Source organism: Melanerpes formicivorus, unplaced genomic scaffold, assembly GCF_026170545.1.
Source record: "Melanerpes formicivorus ecotype bairdi unplaced genomic scaffold, bMelFor1.0.p_v2 SCAF_29, whole genome shotgun sequence".
Lineage (NCBI taxonomy): Eukaryota > Metazoa > Chordata > Aves > Piciformes > Picidae > Melanerpes > Melanerpes formicivorus.
In genome coordinates, this window is record NW_027142381.1 from 3,702,514 (window position 1) to 3,717,150 (window position 14,637).

At 48.8% G+C, this 14,637-nt stretch overlaps 1 protein-coding gene across 2 annotated transcripts in view; it reads right to left on the reverse strand.

Annotated features, from left to right (window-relative positions):
* Positions 1-14,637, reverse strand: part of GOSR1 (golgi SNAP receptor complex member 1) — a 44,193-nt gene that overhangs the window by 26,647 nt on the left and 2,909 nt on the right. For both annotated transcript variants that reach the window (XM_068154512.1, XM_068154511.1), the window contains exons 5-6: positions 14,518-14,609; positions 13,582-13,656 (exon numbers count right to left, since the gene is read on the reverse strand). In XM_068154512.1, coding sequence (XP_068010613.1) covers positions 13,582-13,656; positions 14,518-14,609 — 167 coding nt within the window. The remainder of the gene's footprint in view (positions 1-13,581; positions 13,657-14,517; positions 14,610-14,637) is intronic.

The window sequence follows — 14,637 nt, forward strand, 5'->3', positions numbered from 1 at the left end:
TATCCTCAGCAGATGGGAGGTGATGCTTTTCATCAAACCCACAGAGTCACAGAATATCCCTGGAGATGTTCAAGAGGGGATTGGATGTGGCACCTGGTGCCGTGGTTTAGTCCTGGGGTCTGTGGTGACAGGTTGGACTCGATGATCTTTGAGGTCTCTTCCAACCTTGGTGATTCTGTGTGAATATCTCTGCTTGGAAGACACCTTCAGCATCATCCTGTCCAGCCTTCAACCCAGCACTGCAAAGTCACCACTAAACCATGTCCCCAAGTACCACACACTTTAAACACCTCCAAGGATGGTGACTCCACTACTGCACTGGGAAGCCCACTCCAATGTTTGATAACTCTTTCAGCCTAAACCTGCCCTGATGCAGCTTGCATTCATTTCCTCTAGCCTGGTTGCTTGCTACAAAGGAGAAGAGGTTGTCCCCTCCTCACCCCAACCTCCTTCCAGGTAGTTTGTAAAGGGTAGCAAGGGCTCCCCTCAGCCTCCCATGCTCCAGACTGAAAACCCTTGGTAAAGCAGCACACCAAGGTGTCTGTGTGACCATTCAGCAGGCAAGAATGAGGAAAACCTCATTCTGCTGCATTAGTGCAGAGCTTTCCATTAAATAAGCTCCAGCATGACATTTATTCAGTAATGTGAGAACTTTCCAGAGGTCCACTCTGTATTGGAGAAAACCAGAGATAATCACTATCCAGCAAATGAAATTCAACAGCTTGTTTCCACTGGAGGTTTGAACAGCAAAGCAAGCACTTAAAGAATAATGAAGTACACAGCCACAGTGACAGGAAAAAAATGGCATGCCACACTGGAATATTAAATGATTCTCAGATTCCACAAAAGGAGTTCTGTAAGACTCCCCAGCTGTTGATTCTGTTCAAAAGAAGCACCTACTTTTCAGAAGCAGCCCAGGAAAGGAGGATTTCAGCACTTGTCAAAGTCCTAATTTCAATACAGACCTCAGAAGGGGTGGGGGGGAAGCTGCCCTAGTTAAGAAACAGTGTTGAAAGCTAAAAACAAATAAAACATGCATCACTGACTTGTTTATTTCTGAAATGAGCAAGAAACTTCAGAAGCAGACAGGGCTCTGAAGTTTGAAGTGTGGTTTTGTGTCTCCTCCTCTCCCCAGATCAAGGGCACAGTGCTGGTTTTAAGGTAAAGCCCCCCAGGACCCTTTGTCTGTGACATCTCAGCTAATCTTTCACACAGTGTTGTGAGGATTTGTTCTTTAGCTCCTGCAGACACTGATAAAGACCTCAGATAGCTTCTGTAGCCTCCTTCTCACGAGTCCAGGGAAGTTCATGCACAAACCTTTCCATTTTATACCTACAAGCAGCAAACAGTGAGTCTGAGGTTCTTTCTGCCAATGCCTGTGTTACTGCAGCCTCTGTCACCTGGATAATTCAGTTTTACACTGGAAGGTATAAAGTAAGTCCCCAGACTGCATTTTGTGCACGTGCTGGGTGGGTTTGTTGGCTTTTTCATTTGGTGTGTCCCTCCTTGCCCCATCTTTCTTTCAACATCATTCACTTTAGAGATATTGAGGTATAAAGATACCACAGCAGTCATCAGTGCCAGGAAAATCATTGACTACAATACTTTTTAAAGCAATCCAACTGAAAGGAAATCATGCAAATCAACCTTGTGAGATGAACATTACCTTTGGTTTAGTGTTTTGGAGTAGGTTTGGGGGGTTTAAGTCCTAAATACAGCCCAGGAAGATGAAAAGCAATAGTTGACTTTATTCTAATGAAGCTGAAGCTATTTTCAGAGGGGAAAACCTCTTTTAAATCCTGAAGTGCTGGGCTGATGGTTTTGCATTCTTTTATTAAGTTATTTATAAATGCTAACAATACCCATGAGAGCATCCCCCTTCATGGCCTGCAAGCTTTGAACCTCCCCAAAAACCTCATTAATCCACTTCCATAACTGGCTCATACAGTCCTACAATTACAGTCACCAAATAAGAAGTGAAGTTTCTTGTATTCCACAAGACATGGACTGTCTCCTTCACTTGTTGAATGCAATGGGATGGCATTCAACAAATCCAAGTGCCGAGAGCTGCACTTTGGCTACGGCAACCCCATGCAGAGCTACAGGCTGGGGTCAGAGTGGCTGAGAGCTCCCAAAGAGAGAGGGACCTGGGGGTGCTGATCGACAGCCACCTGAATAGGAGCCAGCAGTGTGCCCAGGTGGCCAGGAGGGCCAATGGCATCCTGGCCTGCATTAGGAATAGTGTGGCCAGCAGGAGCAGGGAAGTCATTGTGCCCCTGGACTCTGCTTTGGTTAGGCCACACCTTGAGTACTGTGTCCAGTTCTGGGGCCCTCAGTTCAAGAAGGACATTGAGACACTTGAACGTGTCCAGAGAAGGGCAACAAGGCTGGGGAGAGGCCTTGAGCACAGCCCTGTGAGGAGAGGCTGAGGGAGCTGGGGTTGCTTAGCCTGGAGAAGAGGAGGCTCAGGGGTGACCTCATTGCCCTCTACAACTACCTGAAAGGTGGTTGTAGCCAGGAAGGGGTTGGTCTCTTCTCCCAGGCAACCAGCACCAGAACAAGGGGACACAGTCTCAAGCTGTGCCAGGGGAGGTTTAGACTCGAGGTGAGGAGAAAGTTCTTCACTGAGCAAGTCGTTCGTCATTGGAATGTGCTGCCCAGGGAGGTGGTGGAGTCCCCATCCCTGGAGGCGTTCAAGAGGGGATTGGACGTGGCACTTGGTGCCATGGTCTAGTCATGGGGTCTGTGTTGATAGGTTAGACTCTATGATCCTCGAGGTCCTTTCCTACCTAAGTTATACTGTGAGACTGTGACACTGAGCAGTATTTCCTATGAGAACAAGAACAGAAGCAAGCTGTGCTCAGTCTGGTGTTGCAGTTAAGTATATTATATTCCCAAGTCTCAGATTCAGTCTGGGACTGTTAGAGGGAAGTCGATCCAGCTACTTATGAAGTGACCTTTGTGCCACTCTGCCACCAGTCTTCCAGAGACAGAGGTTCTGCCAAGCAGGCTTGGAGATAAAACCCATTCAATCCCATGCAGAGATAAGGCTAAAAGAAGGAATCACTGATGTATAACTGTGATCAGGAAAGCTCTGCAGCAATAGGAGATAGAACAGAAAGAGAAGATAGGATCCTATTTTGCAACAGGATTACAGCACAAGCTGTTGTGCAGCTTTAAGTAAGCTTTTGCAACAACAAAAATCCTTCTTTGGCCAAATCCCTTGCTTGAAAACTATTTTGTTTGTGCTGCTGCTCAGAGCATGCAGGCCTGCCCAAATTGTCCATGTCATGGATATCTAATGGCAAGTCAGTCAGAAAGGCAGTTACCACAGACAGCCCAGCACAGGCACTTGCAATGCAAGAGCTTCTCAAACTTCCTGACTCCAGAAATGAAGAAAGCAAGTCAAAAGTATTTGGGAGAGCAATGTCACAGCATTGCTGGAGCTCCTGCAATTAATGGCCAGCAAAGAATAGAATAGAATAGACCAGGCTGGAAGAGACCTTCAAGATCATCCTGTCCAACCTACCATCCAACACCACCTAATCAACTAAACCATGGCACCAAGCACCCTGTCAAGTCTCCTCCTGAACACCTCCAGGGATTGGGACTCCACCACCTCCCTGGGCAGCCCATTCCAGTGGGCAATCACTCTCTCTGTGTAAAACTTCCTCCTGACCTCCAGCCTGAACCTCCCCTGGCACAGCCTGAGACTGTGTCCTCTTGTTCTGATGCTGGCTGCCTGGGAGAAGAGACCAACCTCTGCCTGTCTATAACCCCCATTCAGGTAGTTGTAGAGAGCAATGAGGTGTCTCCTGAGTCTCCTCCTCTCCAGGCTAAGCAGCCCCAGCTCCCTCAGCCTCTCCTCACAGGGCTGTGTTCCAAGCCCCTCACCAACTTTGTTGCCCTTCTCTGGACATGCTCCAGCAACTCAACCTCCTTCCTAAACTGAGGGGCCCAGAACTGGACACAGGACTCGAGGTGTGGCCTAACCAGTGCAGTGTACAGGGGCAGAATGACCTCCCTGCTCCTGCTGGCCACACTCTTCCTGATGCAGGCCAGGATGCCATTGGCCCTCCTGGTCGCCTGGGCACACTGCAGGCTCATGTTCAGCCTACCATCAACCAGCACCCCCAGGTCCTTCTCTGCCTGGCTGCTCTCTAGCCACTCTGACCCCAGCCTGTAGCTCTGCATGGGGTTGCTGTGGCCAATGTGCAGAACCTGGCACTTGGATGTGTTAAATCTCCTGCCCTTGGCCTCTGCCCATCTGCCCAGCCTGTCGAGGTCCCTCTGCAGAGCCTCTCTACCCTCCAGCAGATCAGCTCCTGCCCCCAGCTTGGTGTCGTCAGCAAATTTACTGATGATGGACTCAGTGCCCTCATCCAGATCATCAATAAAGATGTTAAAGAGGATGTGGCCCAGCACTGATCCCTGGGGGACTCCACTACTGACTGGCCACCAGCTGGCTGTGGCACCATTCACCACCATCTTTACCCAGACTCCTCAGATTCTCCTCGCACTGAATCTTCCAGTTCAACAGACAAAGCACCACAGCCTCCCATTAGTACTGCACAGCAGGTCTGCAGGCAAGTGCCACCACATCTTGGCAAGCAGTCCAACCCAAGGCCATGGACAGCACATCTTGGCCTTCCATAACTCATCTGGTTTGGGTTTTCCTCACTGCTATAAAGCAAATGATTCACTACCAAGTGCTGCTTCAGTGAAAACGTGTATTACAATTGAGCAGGGAACAGGAACTCCACCTTCTGTTTTGACATGGGGGGGAGGGGGAGAGTTTAATTTAGAAGCAAGTTGTGCAATTAAAAACAAAAATTAAGAAAACTAAATAAGCAAAGCAACCCTTATTGGACTTGGCTAAAGCAGAGCTCAGCAGTTCTGAGGCTGCAAAGCACACAGCCAGCAGGCACCCAGGGAAGAGGCTCATCACACTCCTCCCTCCCTGCTGCTTCCCCAGCCACCTTGGGAAGGAAAAAGAAACTGGTGAATTAGCTGTTTTTAACTGTCTGGGCTTTTTTGTACAGTCTCCTCCTTTCCAAGAGAAGATGAAGAAGATGTGCTGAACCACGTGTCAGCCACAGCAGTTACTGCCCAGGCATCTGTGCGTCCTCCTCCTTCTGCAACTGGAGGTGAGGGAAGGGGTGGAAGGTGAGACCACAGAAGTTTTCTGGGTTTAATGCAGTCCTGAAGGTCCACTGCAATCCACAGGAACCTGAGCAGCACCAATACAGTGGGTGGAAATCAGGGTGTGCAGACAGAGAGTAGGGATAACCAAAGGAAGGGAACTTAAATTGCAGTAGAAAGCTGGCAGCTTTTCCCCAACAGATCAACACACCTGTGACCAAACCCCCTGCCAGGTGCCTCTGCACCTCATGAAGCTGAATACTCTGTGCAAATCAGTACTTCCCAGGATCTCAGGTAGTGACAGGACTAGGGGGAATGGAATGAAGCTGGAGGTGGGGAGATTCAGGCTGGAGGTGAGGAGGAAGTTTTTCCCCATGAGTAGTGAAGCCCTGGAATGGGTTGTCCAGGGAGGTGGTCGAGGCCCCGTCCCTGGAGGTGTTTAAGCCCAGGCTGGATGAGGCTCTGGCCAGGCTGATGTAGTGTGGGGTGTCCCTGCCCATGGCAGAGGGGTTGGAACTAGCTGATCCTTGTGGTCCCTTCCAACCCTGAATGATACTATGATACTGAAAGGAAAATTTGCAAGCAGTATCAATACTTGGAGGAGAAACAACAGCCCAAGAGTCACTCCCTCTGTCAAGATCTGAGCTGTATTATCCACCAAGTTTGAAAGCAATTTCCTGGTGATTATTCTCCACTGAGTGTGGCCATTTCTGCCCAAAGGAGAAGAGGCAATTTGAAATATAGTTCTGTTGAATAATGAAATGCAATAACAATAGTAATAAAAATATTGAGTGCTCCAGAGCACTTCACATATGTGAAGCACTGCATGAGGATTGCTTTATCCTAATCATCTCCCCAGCTCAGGTATGTATTATTAATGGCACCATTACACAACTGCTGCAGATTCCAGTTATTTCTTTTGCTCACTTCCCTTTTTCCTCTTTTCCACAGGCAGAACACATCCCCCTGAGGTGTTTGAGCTCTCCTTTTCTCCTTCAGAGTTTTTCACCCACCTGCCCTGGCAGCCCTGCCCTCTCTGTTCCAGGTGCTAAACATTTTCAAACACACCGGGGTGCTTTGTATCCTTAGCTGGTCTGAACACTGAGCAGGCTCAGGTCCCTCTGCCTCACTTACAACTGACAGTCCATCTAAACTCAACGTTTTTCTGCTGGGTAGACTCACAGCCTGCAGAGCAACACTTACCAGCACATGCAGTCATTATAGAAACACAGAATGGGTTGGGTTGGAAGGGACCTTTAAGATCATCTAGTTCCAACAGCCCTGCCATGGACACAGACACCCTGTATTAGACCAGGTTGACCAAGGCTTTGAACACTTCCATGGCTGTAGCCTTCACTTCTCTGGGACAACCTACTCCAGTGCCTCACCACCCTCAGGATGAAGAACTCCTTCCTAATGTCTAATCTAAAATCAAGCTTCTTCCAGTTTGAAGCTATTATGGTCTCTTCTCCCAGGCAGCCAGGACCAGAACAAGAGGACACAGTCTCAGGCTGCACCAGGGGAGGTTCAGGTTGGATGTTAGGAAGAAGTTCTACACAGAGAGAGTGATTGCCCATTGGAATGGGCTGCCCAGGGAGGTGGTGGAGTCACCATCATTGGAGGTGTTCAGGAGGAGCCTTGATGGGGTGCTTGGTGCCATGGGTTAGTTGTTCAGGTGGGTTGGATTGGTTGGTGAGTTGGACACGATGATCTTGAAGGTCTCTTCCAACCTGGTTTGGTTTATTCTAAATGAAGGTTTATTCTAAATCACACAAACCTTGGTCAAAATCCCTCTCCAGCTCACCTGGAGTCCCCTTCAAGTACTGAAAGGCTGCTAGAAGTCATTTGAAAACAACTAAAAGCACAGCTAAAGGCACCTGCACCAGCACAGGCACCTGCTTCACCACCAGCCACTGCTTTTGGGAAAGCAGAAATGCCTGATTGCTGAGCACTGGAGCTGAGTAGTAGTCATAGAGCAGCCTCAGAGTGGCAGAACAAATGCCCCCCAGCACAGGCTGGTGATCACCAAGCGATCTGCTTTGCATCCAGCTTTACAAGGAATTAATCATGGGTAATAAAATCTGAAATTTCTACCTAGCCCTTGGAAGCCTCCATCAATTTTTACACAACCCATCAGTGCCCCCTGCTAGCTCAGTCACACACACTGACAGCAGGGACAACACTCACTCTCACACAGACGCTGCTGCAAACTGAATCGAGCATTAGTGCTTCCTCTGCCAACTCAGACTGTAACTCATCCCTAACTGCAGGACTCTTTCCTCTGAGGCAGCACTTTCAAAGCAGATTTGAAAATGCTAAGCTGGATCTATTCATCAAAATTGTTCCCTTCAGATGGAAACCAGGATCAGACAAAAAGGATGACTTGCTTGCTTCCCTGAGCAAACAGCAATGCTGAAACATCTACGAGCAGGTGACGAAATTAATAGCTGAGGGGAGAGCAGCTGATGTCCTTTGCCTGGAGCTGAGCAAAGCCTTCAACACTGTCCCGCACCACATCCTGGTCTCCAGGCTGGTGACACATGGGTTTGGTGGGTGGACCACTAGATGGATAAGGAACTGGCTTGATGGCTGCACCCAAAGAGTGGCTGTCCATGGCTCCATGTCCCAGTGGAGGCCAGGGACAAGCAGAGTCCCTCAGGGGTCAGTCCTGGGACCAGGCTTGTTCAACATCTTTGTGGGTGACATGGACAGTGGGATTGAGTGCACCCTCAGCAGGGTTGCTGATGACACCAAGCTGTGTGGTGCAGCAGACAGCTGGAGGGAAGGGAGGCCATCCAGAGGGACCTGGACAGGCTGGAGAGGTGGGCACAAGCAAACCTCATGAGGTTCAACAAGAGCAAGTGCAGGGTCCTGCATCTGGGTCGAGGCAATCCCAGGCACAAATCCAGGCTGGGCAGGGACTGGCTGGAAAGCAGCCCTGAGGAGAGAGACTTGGGGGTGCTGGTGGACAAGAAGCTCAACAGGAGCTCTCAATGTGCACTTGCAGCCCACAAATCAGATCCTGGGCTGCATCAGGAGAAGTGTGGCCAGCAGGGCAAGGGAGGTGATCCTCCCCCTCTGCTAACTAACAAGGCATCAGTGTTTGACGAGTCAGCATCCAGCCTCATTTTAATTAACAGGTGTTGAATTTTTGATTAAAAACAAAAAAACTAGCCATTTTTGGTTCTCTCTCCAGTGGTTAAGTAAAACTATCCTGAAACTGCCTCCCACCTCCAGTCAATACCCTTTCCAGGGAAACCTCCCTTCCCAACAAGTCTCAAACCAGCTAACTGATAAATTAGTTGATCCAGCAGCAAAATGTTCAGTTGAAGAGAGAATCACAGATTCACAATACACACCAGGCTGGAAATGAGCCTCAAAGGTCATCTTTTCCACCACCCCCCCTGCAGTCAGCAGGGAGACCTCCAACTAGACCAGGGGCACAGCAAGTCCAATCTGCCATGGGTTAGTTGGTTAGGTGGGTTGGATTGGTTGATGGGTTGGCTGTGATGATCTTGAAGGTCTCTTCCAACCTGGTTTATTCTATGTATTCTACTCTATGTATCTTGAATGTCTCCAGGAATGAGGACTCAACCACATCCCTGGGCAATCTGATCCAGTATTTCACCACCCTCATACTAAAGAACTTCCCCCTAATGTCTAACCTAAATCGACCCTGCTCCAGTTTCAAGCCATTGCTCCTCATCCTCTGGCTACAAGCCCTTCTAAACAGTCCCTTCCCAGCCTTCCTATGGGTCATCTGCAGACACTGAAATACAGCACACAATGAGCCTTCTCTAACCCCCCTACAGCAGAATGCAGCAGCACAAAGGCCTGCAGTCTCCCAGCTCAAGGTCTGTCCCAGAAGCACCATAATCCCAGTGTGGAAGAGCACAAACATCCCTGTGCCAGCAGCACTGACACAGCAGGCAGCCCCACCCAGGGAAAGCAAAGCCAAATGGATGCATGATCCCCACAGCCTCATGGACAGCAGTGTGCTGCAAAGGCTTGCACAGTGCTTCAGCTGTAGGGATTCCCTTGCTGCTTCATCGATGCTAGATCCTTTCATTCAGCAAAATCTTGTACTGACAGCTTTTTTTAACTCCCCTCCTGTGTCATGATTACCTACACCTGCAAACTTCAGACAGATTCCCCTTCCTTCTTCCTCCAGAAGAGATGATGTTCAAAATGTGGCAGAAAAATAAGGCTGATTTTGGAGAGAAGCTGAACCTCTCTGCGTTTTTGCCTAAGTCCCTCTTGGAGAAAAGCTTTCTGGCTCCCTTCCTCTTCCTCCCAAGTGAGATCCTACCACAAACAATACTGCCTCAGGCTGCCAGCACACTTCTAAAGAGCAGTCAGGGGAAAGGCTGCCAAGAGTAAACTCAAGTTTCTGCTCATCCTGCCTCACATGGCAGTGCATAAAGACAACAGCTCACAGACAAGTCTGGTACTCTGCAGTGGGGAAGAGCTCACACCCCCTCCAGTAGCAGATGATGGAATAAATATGTCATGGGTTAAAGGACTTCATATCATGAATTAAGCAGGGCCAACACCACGTGAACACTCCAGTATTTGATCCAAACACACTGCTCCTGTGGCATCACCTGATACTCTGCAGCACCCAACAGCACACTCGCAAAGCTTCGGTTCCCCATCTCCATTTCCCAAGCTCCTCTCATAGCTCTCACAGCTCCACTCAAAATGAATTTTCACTGCTGTGGGTTTGGGACAATGCATCACTCAGTCCTGCCCATCAGCCTAGCACCACCTGCACTGCAAATGCCCAGCCTCAAGACTCAGACAAGGCTTGACACTCTCTCCTAGGAGCATGCTGGCTGTAACCTGCCAGCTCCTGGAGATTTCTTGGGATTATTTTTCTTTGGTGAGCTTTCTACAGCTCTTTTTTTTTGTCTTCTGGCCTGAATGGCTCATTACCTGCTTTCTCTGTTGAAACTCTTTAATCTTTTCCCCTGCCAGTATCTATTTCTGAGCTTACTGCTACTCAATTAAAAAGTCTGCACATCTTGCAAGCTCTGCTTCCTCGCCAAGGTTGTCTTCTGCTTCTCTGCCAGACTTCTTCACACACCTTGCAGTTATCTACACCTTGCAGAGGCATTCCATCATTAGTTTTGGCCCTGCTTCCTAAAGATCCCCAAGTCACACTTATTTCTGGCTGCCTCTTCCTCATTGCTGTGGGGCTTTCTTCATTTGTTTTAGTTTGTGCTTTTAAGTCTTAACACTTCCAAATAACCACCCAGAAGATCACAGTATCACTTAGGTTGGAAAGGACCTCGAGGATCATCGAGTCCAACCTATCAACACAGACCCCATGACGAGACTATGGCACCAAGTGCCACGTCCAATCTCCTCTTGAACACCTCCAGGGACAAATGGTTTAACTATTCCTGAAGGTACCTTAATTAATTCCATTTTTCATGTGTTTTGATCCTAAAAGCATGCTGGAGAGTTTAGTAGCTTTAACACCAAACAGATCACAGAATGGCTTAGGTTGGAAGGGACCTTAGAGATCATCTACTCTAACCAGCCTAAACCTACTGCTTGTCAGTCTAAACCTCAGCTTTCCATGGGGGCTTCAGCTTATAGAACACTCCAGGGGGACCTTACAGCTGCTTTCCAGTATCATAGTATCAGTCAGGGTTGGAAGGGACCACAAGGATCAGCTAGTTCCAAGCCCCCTGCCATGGGCAGGGACACCCCACACTACATCAGGCTGGCCAGAGCCTCATCCAGCCTGGGCTTAAACACCTCCAGGGATGGTGCCCCAACCAGCTCCCCAGACAACCCATTCCAGGGCTTCACCACTCTCATGGGGAAGAACTTCCTCCTCACATCCAGTACCTGAAGAGATCCTACAGGAAGGCTGGAGAGGGACTTTTTATAAGGGTGTCTAACAACAGGACAAAAGAGAATGGTTTGAAGTTGAGGGAGAGTAGGGTTAGACTGGATCTTAGGAAGAAGTTGTTCAGTCCAAGGGTGGAGAGACACTGGAATAGGCTGCCCAGAGAGGTTGTGGCTGCCTCCTCCCTAAGGGTGTCCAAGACCAGGTTGGATGAGGCCTTGAGCAGCCTAGCTGAGAGGTGTCCCTGGCCAAGGTGGGGAGGCTGAGGTCCCTTCCAAACTGAGCCATTCTATGATATCTCAGTGAATGCTAAGCTCAAATTCTGCAGGCACCTGACAGATCCCTTTCCCCAAACGTTTTAAGCTTTCCTCCCTTCCCTGTTTCCATCTTTCCAAAACAAGGCACTGGGAGGAATGTCAGTTCCTCAGAAATAGATTTTACAACCCCAGCAATATTTTATTGGCAGCTTTAACAAAATGCCCAATGCCTGTAAGTATTTACTGTGAGCATTAAGCTCTGCAATAAACCAAACCAATGAATAAAGCAAACCAAAAAACTTCAACCCCAGCATCTTGAACAATCAGGGCTTGCTCAGATTAGCTGACAGTGACTCTTCAAAGGACAGCCTCTCAGGTAAGATCCACCTCCAAAATACTAAGATTCAAGCTGTTTATTTCCTCAGCATACACATTTGACACAATCAACCTGACAGCAATCTAATTTAAGCTTTAAATCAACTCATTTCTAGTTCTAAAGGCATTGGAGGACATTGAGGATGAAGTGGTGGTGAGCCACAATGCAAAAAACATTGAGTTTAATTCTCTGTAAAAAGCTTTTTTGGTGCAGTTCTGGCCAGAAGTTGAAGTTCTCTTTAAGACACCACATTTGAGTAAGCCACAGGTAATTGTTTACTTAGCAATTTCTTTTCAGTGAAAGCCTGCCCTCTCGTGTAAGAGAGGCACTTTGCATGACTACAGCCTGGAACACAGACACTGCAGCTCACTGATACCTCCTGGCTACCTACAAACCATGAACCTTCCAGCCTCTTCCTCCAGAGTGTGCTGCTCTCTCTCAAGGGGAACACACAACCCATAATCTAATGTCTTCCCAGCAACAAGAGTCAAAACGAAGTGCTTCCCATTTCCTTCCTTCTACAAACAAATTCTTCCCCATGAGGGTGGGGAGGCACTGGAACAGGTTGCCCAGAGAAGCTGTGGAAGCTCCAACCCTCCAAATGTTCAAAGCCAGACTGGATGGGGTGCTGATCGACAGCTGCCTGAATATGAGCCAGCAGTGTGCCCAGGTGGCCAAGAGGGCCAATGGCATCCTGGCCTGCATTAGGAATAGTGTGGCCAGCAGGAGCAGGGAGGTCATTGTGCCCCTGGACTCTGCTTTGGTTAGGCCATACCTTGAGTACTGTGTCCAGTTCTGGGCCCCTCAGTTTAAGAAGGACATCAAAACACTTGAAGGTGTCCAGAGAAGGGCAACAAGGCTGGGGAGAGGCCTTGAACACAGCCCTGTGAGGAGAGGCTGAGGGAGCTGGGATTGCTTAGCCTGGAGAAGAGGAGGCTCAGGGGTGACCTCATTGCCCTCTACAACTACCTGAAAGGTGGTTGTAGCCAGGAAGGGGTTGGTCTCTTCTCCCAGACAACCAGCACCAGAACAAGAGGACACAGTCTCAAGCTGTGCCAGGGGAGGTTTAGACTCGAGGTGAGGAGGAAGTTCTTCACCGAGCGAGTCGTTCGTCATTGGAATGTGCTGCCCAGGGAGGTGGTGGAGTCACCATCCCTGGAGGTGTTCAAGAGGGGATTGGATGTGGCACTTGGTGCCATGGTCTAGTCATGGGGTCTGTGTTGATAGGTTGGACTCGATGATCCTCGAGGTCCTTTCCAACCTTAGTTATACTGTGATACTGTGGATGGGGCCTTGAACAACCTGGTCCAGCACAAAGCATCCCTGTCCATGCCAGGGGGTTGGAATTAGAGGATCTTTAAGGTCCCTTCCATCCCAAGTAATTCTGTGAGACTATGATATTGTTGGTTCTCTAGGCCAAAAAAATACTTGCCCATCAGCTGCAGTCAAAGTGCACAGGGAATTCTGAAATGAGCCTCTTCCATCTCCTTTTGTACACATTCAGTAGAGACAGAAGGACAAACAGGCTGCTCTCAGCCTAACCAATTAAAAGCAAAACCAGCTGAATCACCGAGACTTTGTTGCATTTCCTAAGGCTCATTCCAGTTAGTACCCTACAAAGCCTCCACTTTCTTCAGATGAGAGGACAACATGCCTGAACTCTGAGTCACAAGGGACTTGTGAAACCTCAGTGAGGACAATGCACAAACGTCACTTAGTGCTGGCAAGATCCTGAAGGGAGAATCACTGAAACCTGCCATGACCACTGCACAGTCAGCATGAGCCAGAAATGCTCACATAGCTAGAGAAGCAGCAGCACTGTCAGAGAACACACAGTGCAAGGCATGCAGTGTGGGCACAAAGCTCTGACCCAGGAAATGAAGAAAGGTTTGTCCCCCAGCAGAGTCAGACACCTCCAAACGCAGCAAGAAACGAGGGAGACCTACTTCCGCAGGTGTTCGTGCTCCTTCAGGAAGAGTTCTGTCCTTCTGTTATTCACTCCAGACCCACTTTTATATGATCTAAAATGTACAAAAAAAAAATAAAGAGTTGAAAAATACTTTTCCAGAAGGTTTAGAAAGGAGGTTGACTTGCTGGAGCGTGTCCAGAGAAGGGCAACGAAGTTGGTGAGGGGCTTGGAACACAGCGCTGTGAGGAGAGGCTGAGGGAGCTGGGGCTGCTTAGCCTGGAGAAGAGGAGGCTCAGGGAGACCTTATTGCTGTCTACCTGAGGGGAGGTTGTAGCCAGGTGGGGGTTGGTCTCTTCTCCCAGGCAACCAGCACCAGAACAAGAGGACACAGTCTCAAGCTGCGCCAGGGGAGGTTCAGGCTGGCTGTTAGGAAGAAGTTCTTCACAGAAAGAGAGATTGCCCATTGGAATGGGCTGCCCAGGGAGGTGGTGGAGTCACCATCACTGGAGGTGTTTAGGAAGAGCCTGGATGGGCTGCTTGGTGCCATGGTTGAGTTGATTAGATGGTGTTGGGTGATAGGTTGGACTCAATGATCCCAAAGGTCTCCTCCAACCTGGTTAATTCTATTCTATTCTAAGGGACCAAACAGAAAAACTCCAGACATTCTTAATGGGACTTAGCACAGCTTCCAAGTGTCACTTTCAAACCATGAATTCCTTCTCAGTTGAAAAACTACCAAACCAAACCAGAATCTTATCATGCCTTTAATAAAGCCAACCTTTAGCTGAATTCCTTTCCAGGTAAACAACCCACACCAAATCTTATCATCACTTTTATCAAAGCCACCAACTCACTTTTTTTGCCCTGTTCACAGCCCAGGGGAATAAGCAGTGCCAAGGATTCTGCTACAGGAGGGCTGCCTTCTCCTCCCTCTAAGGGCAGTGCCACTGCTGTCACACACACCACCACTTACTCGATGTCTTTCCGTACGGATCCCAGCAGGTTCTCCCTTTCTCGTATTGCCAGGAAGTTGGCTTTGGTTTTGTGGAATTCATGTGTATAATCCTGCAATGGAACAACCACCCCAAAATGA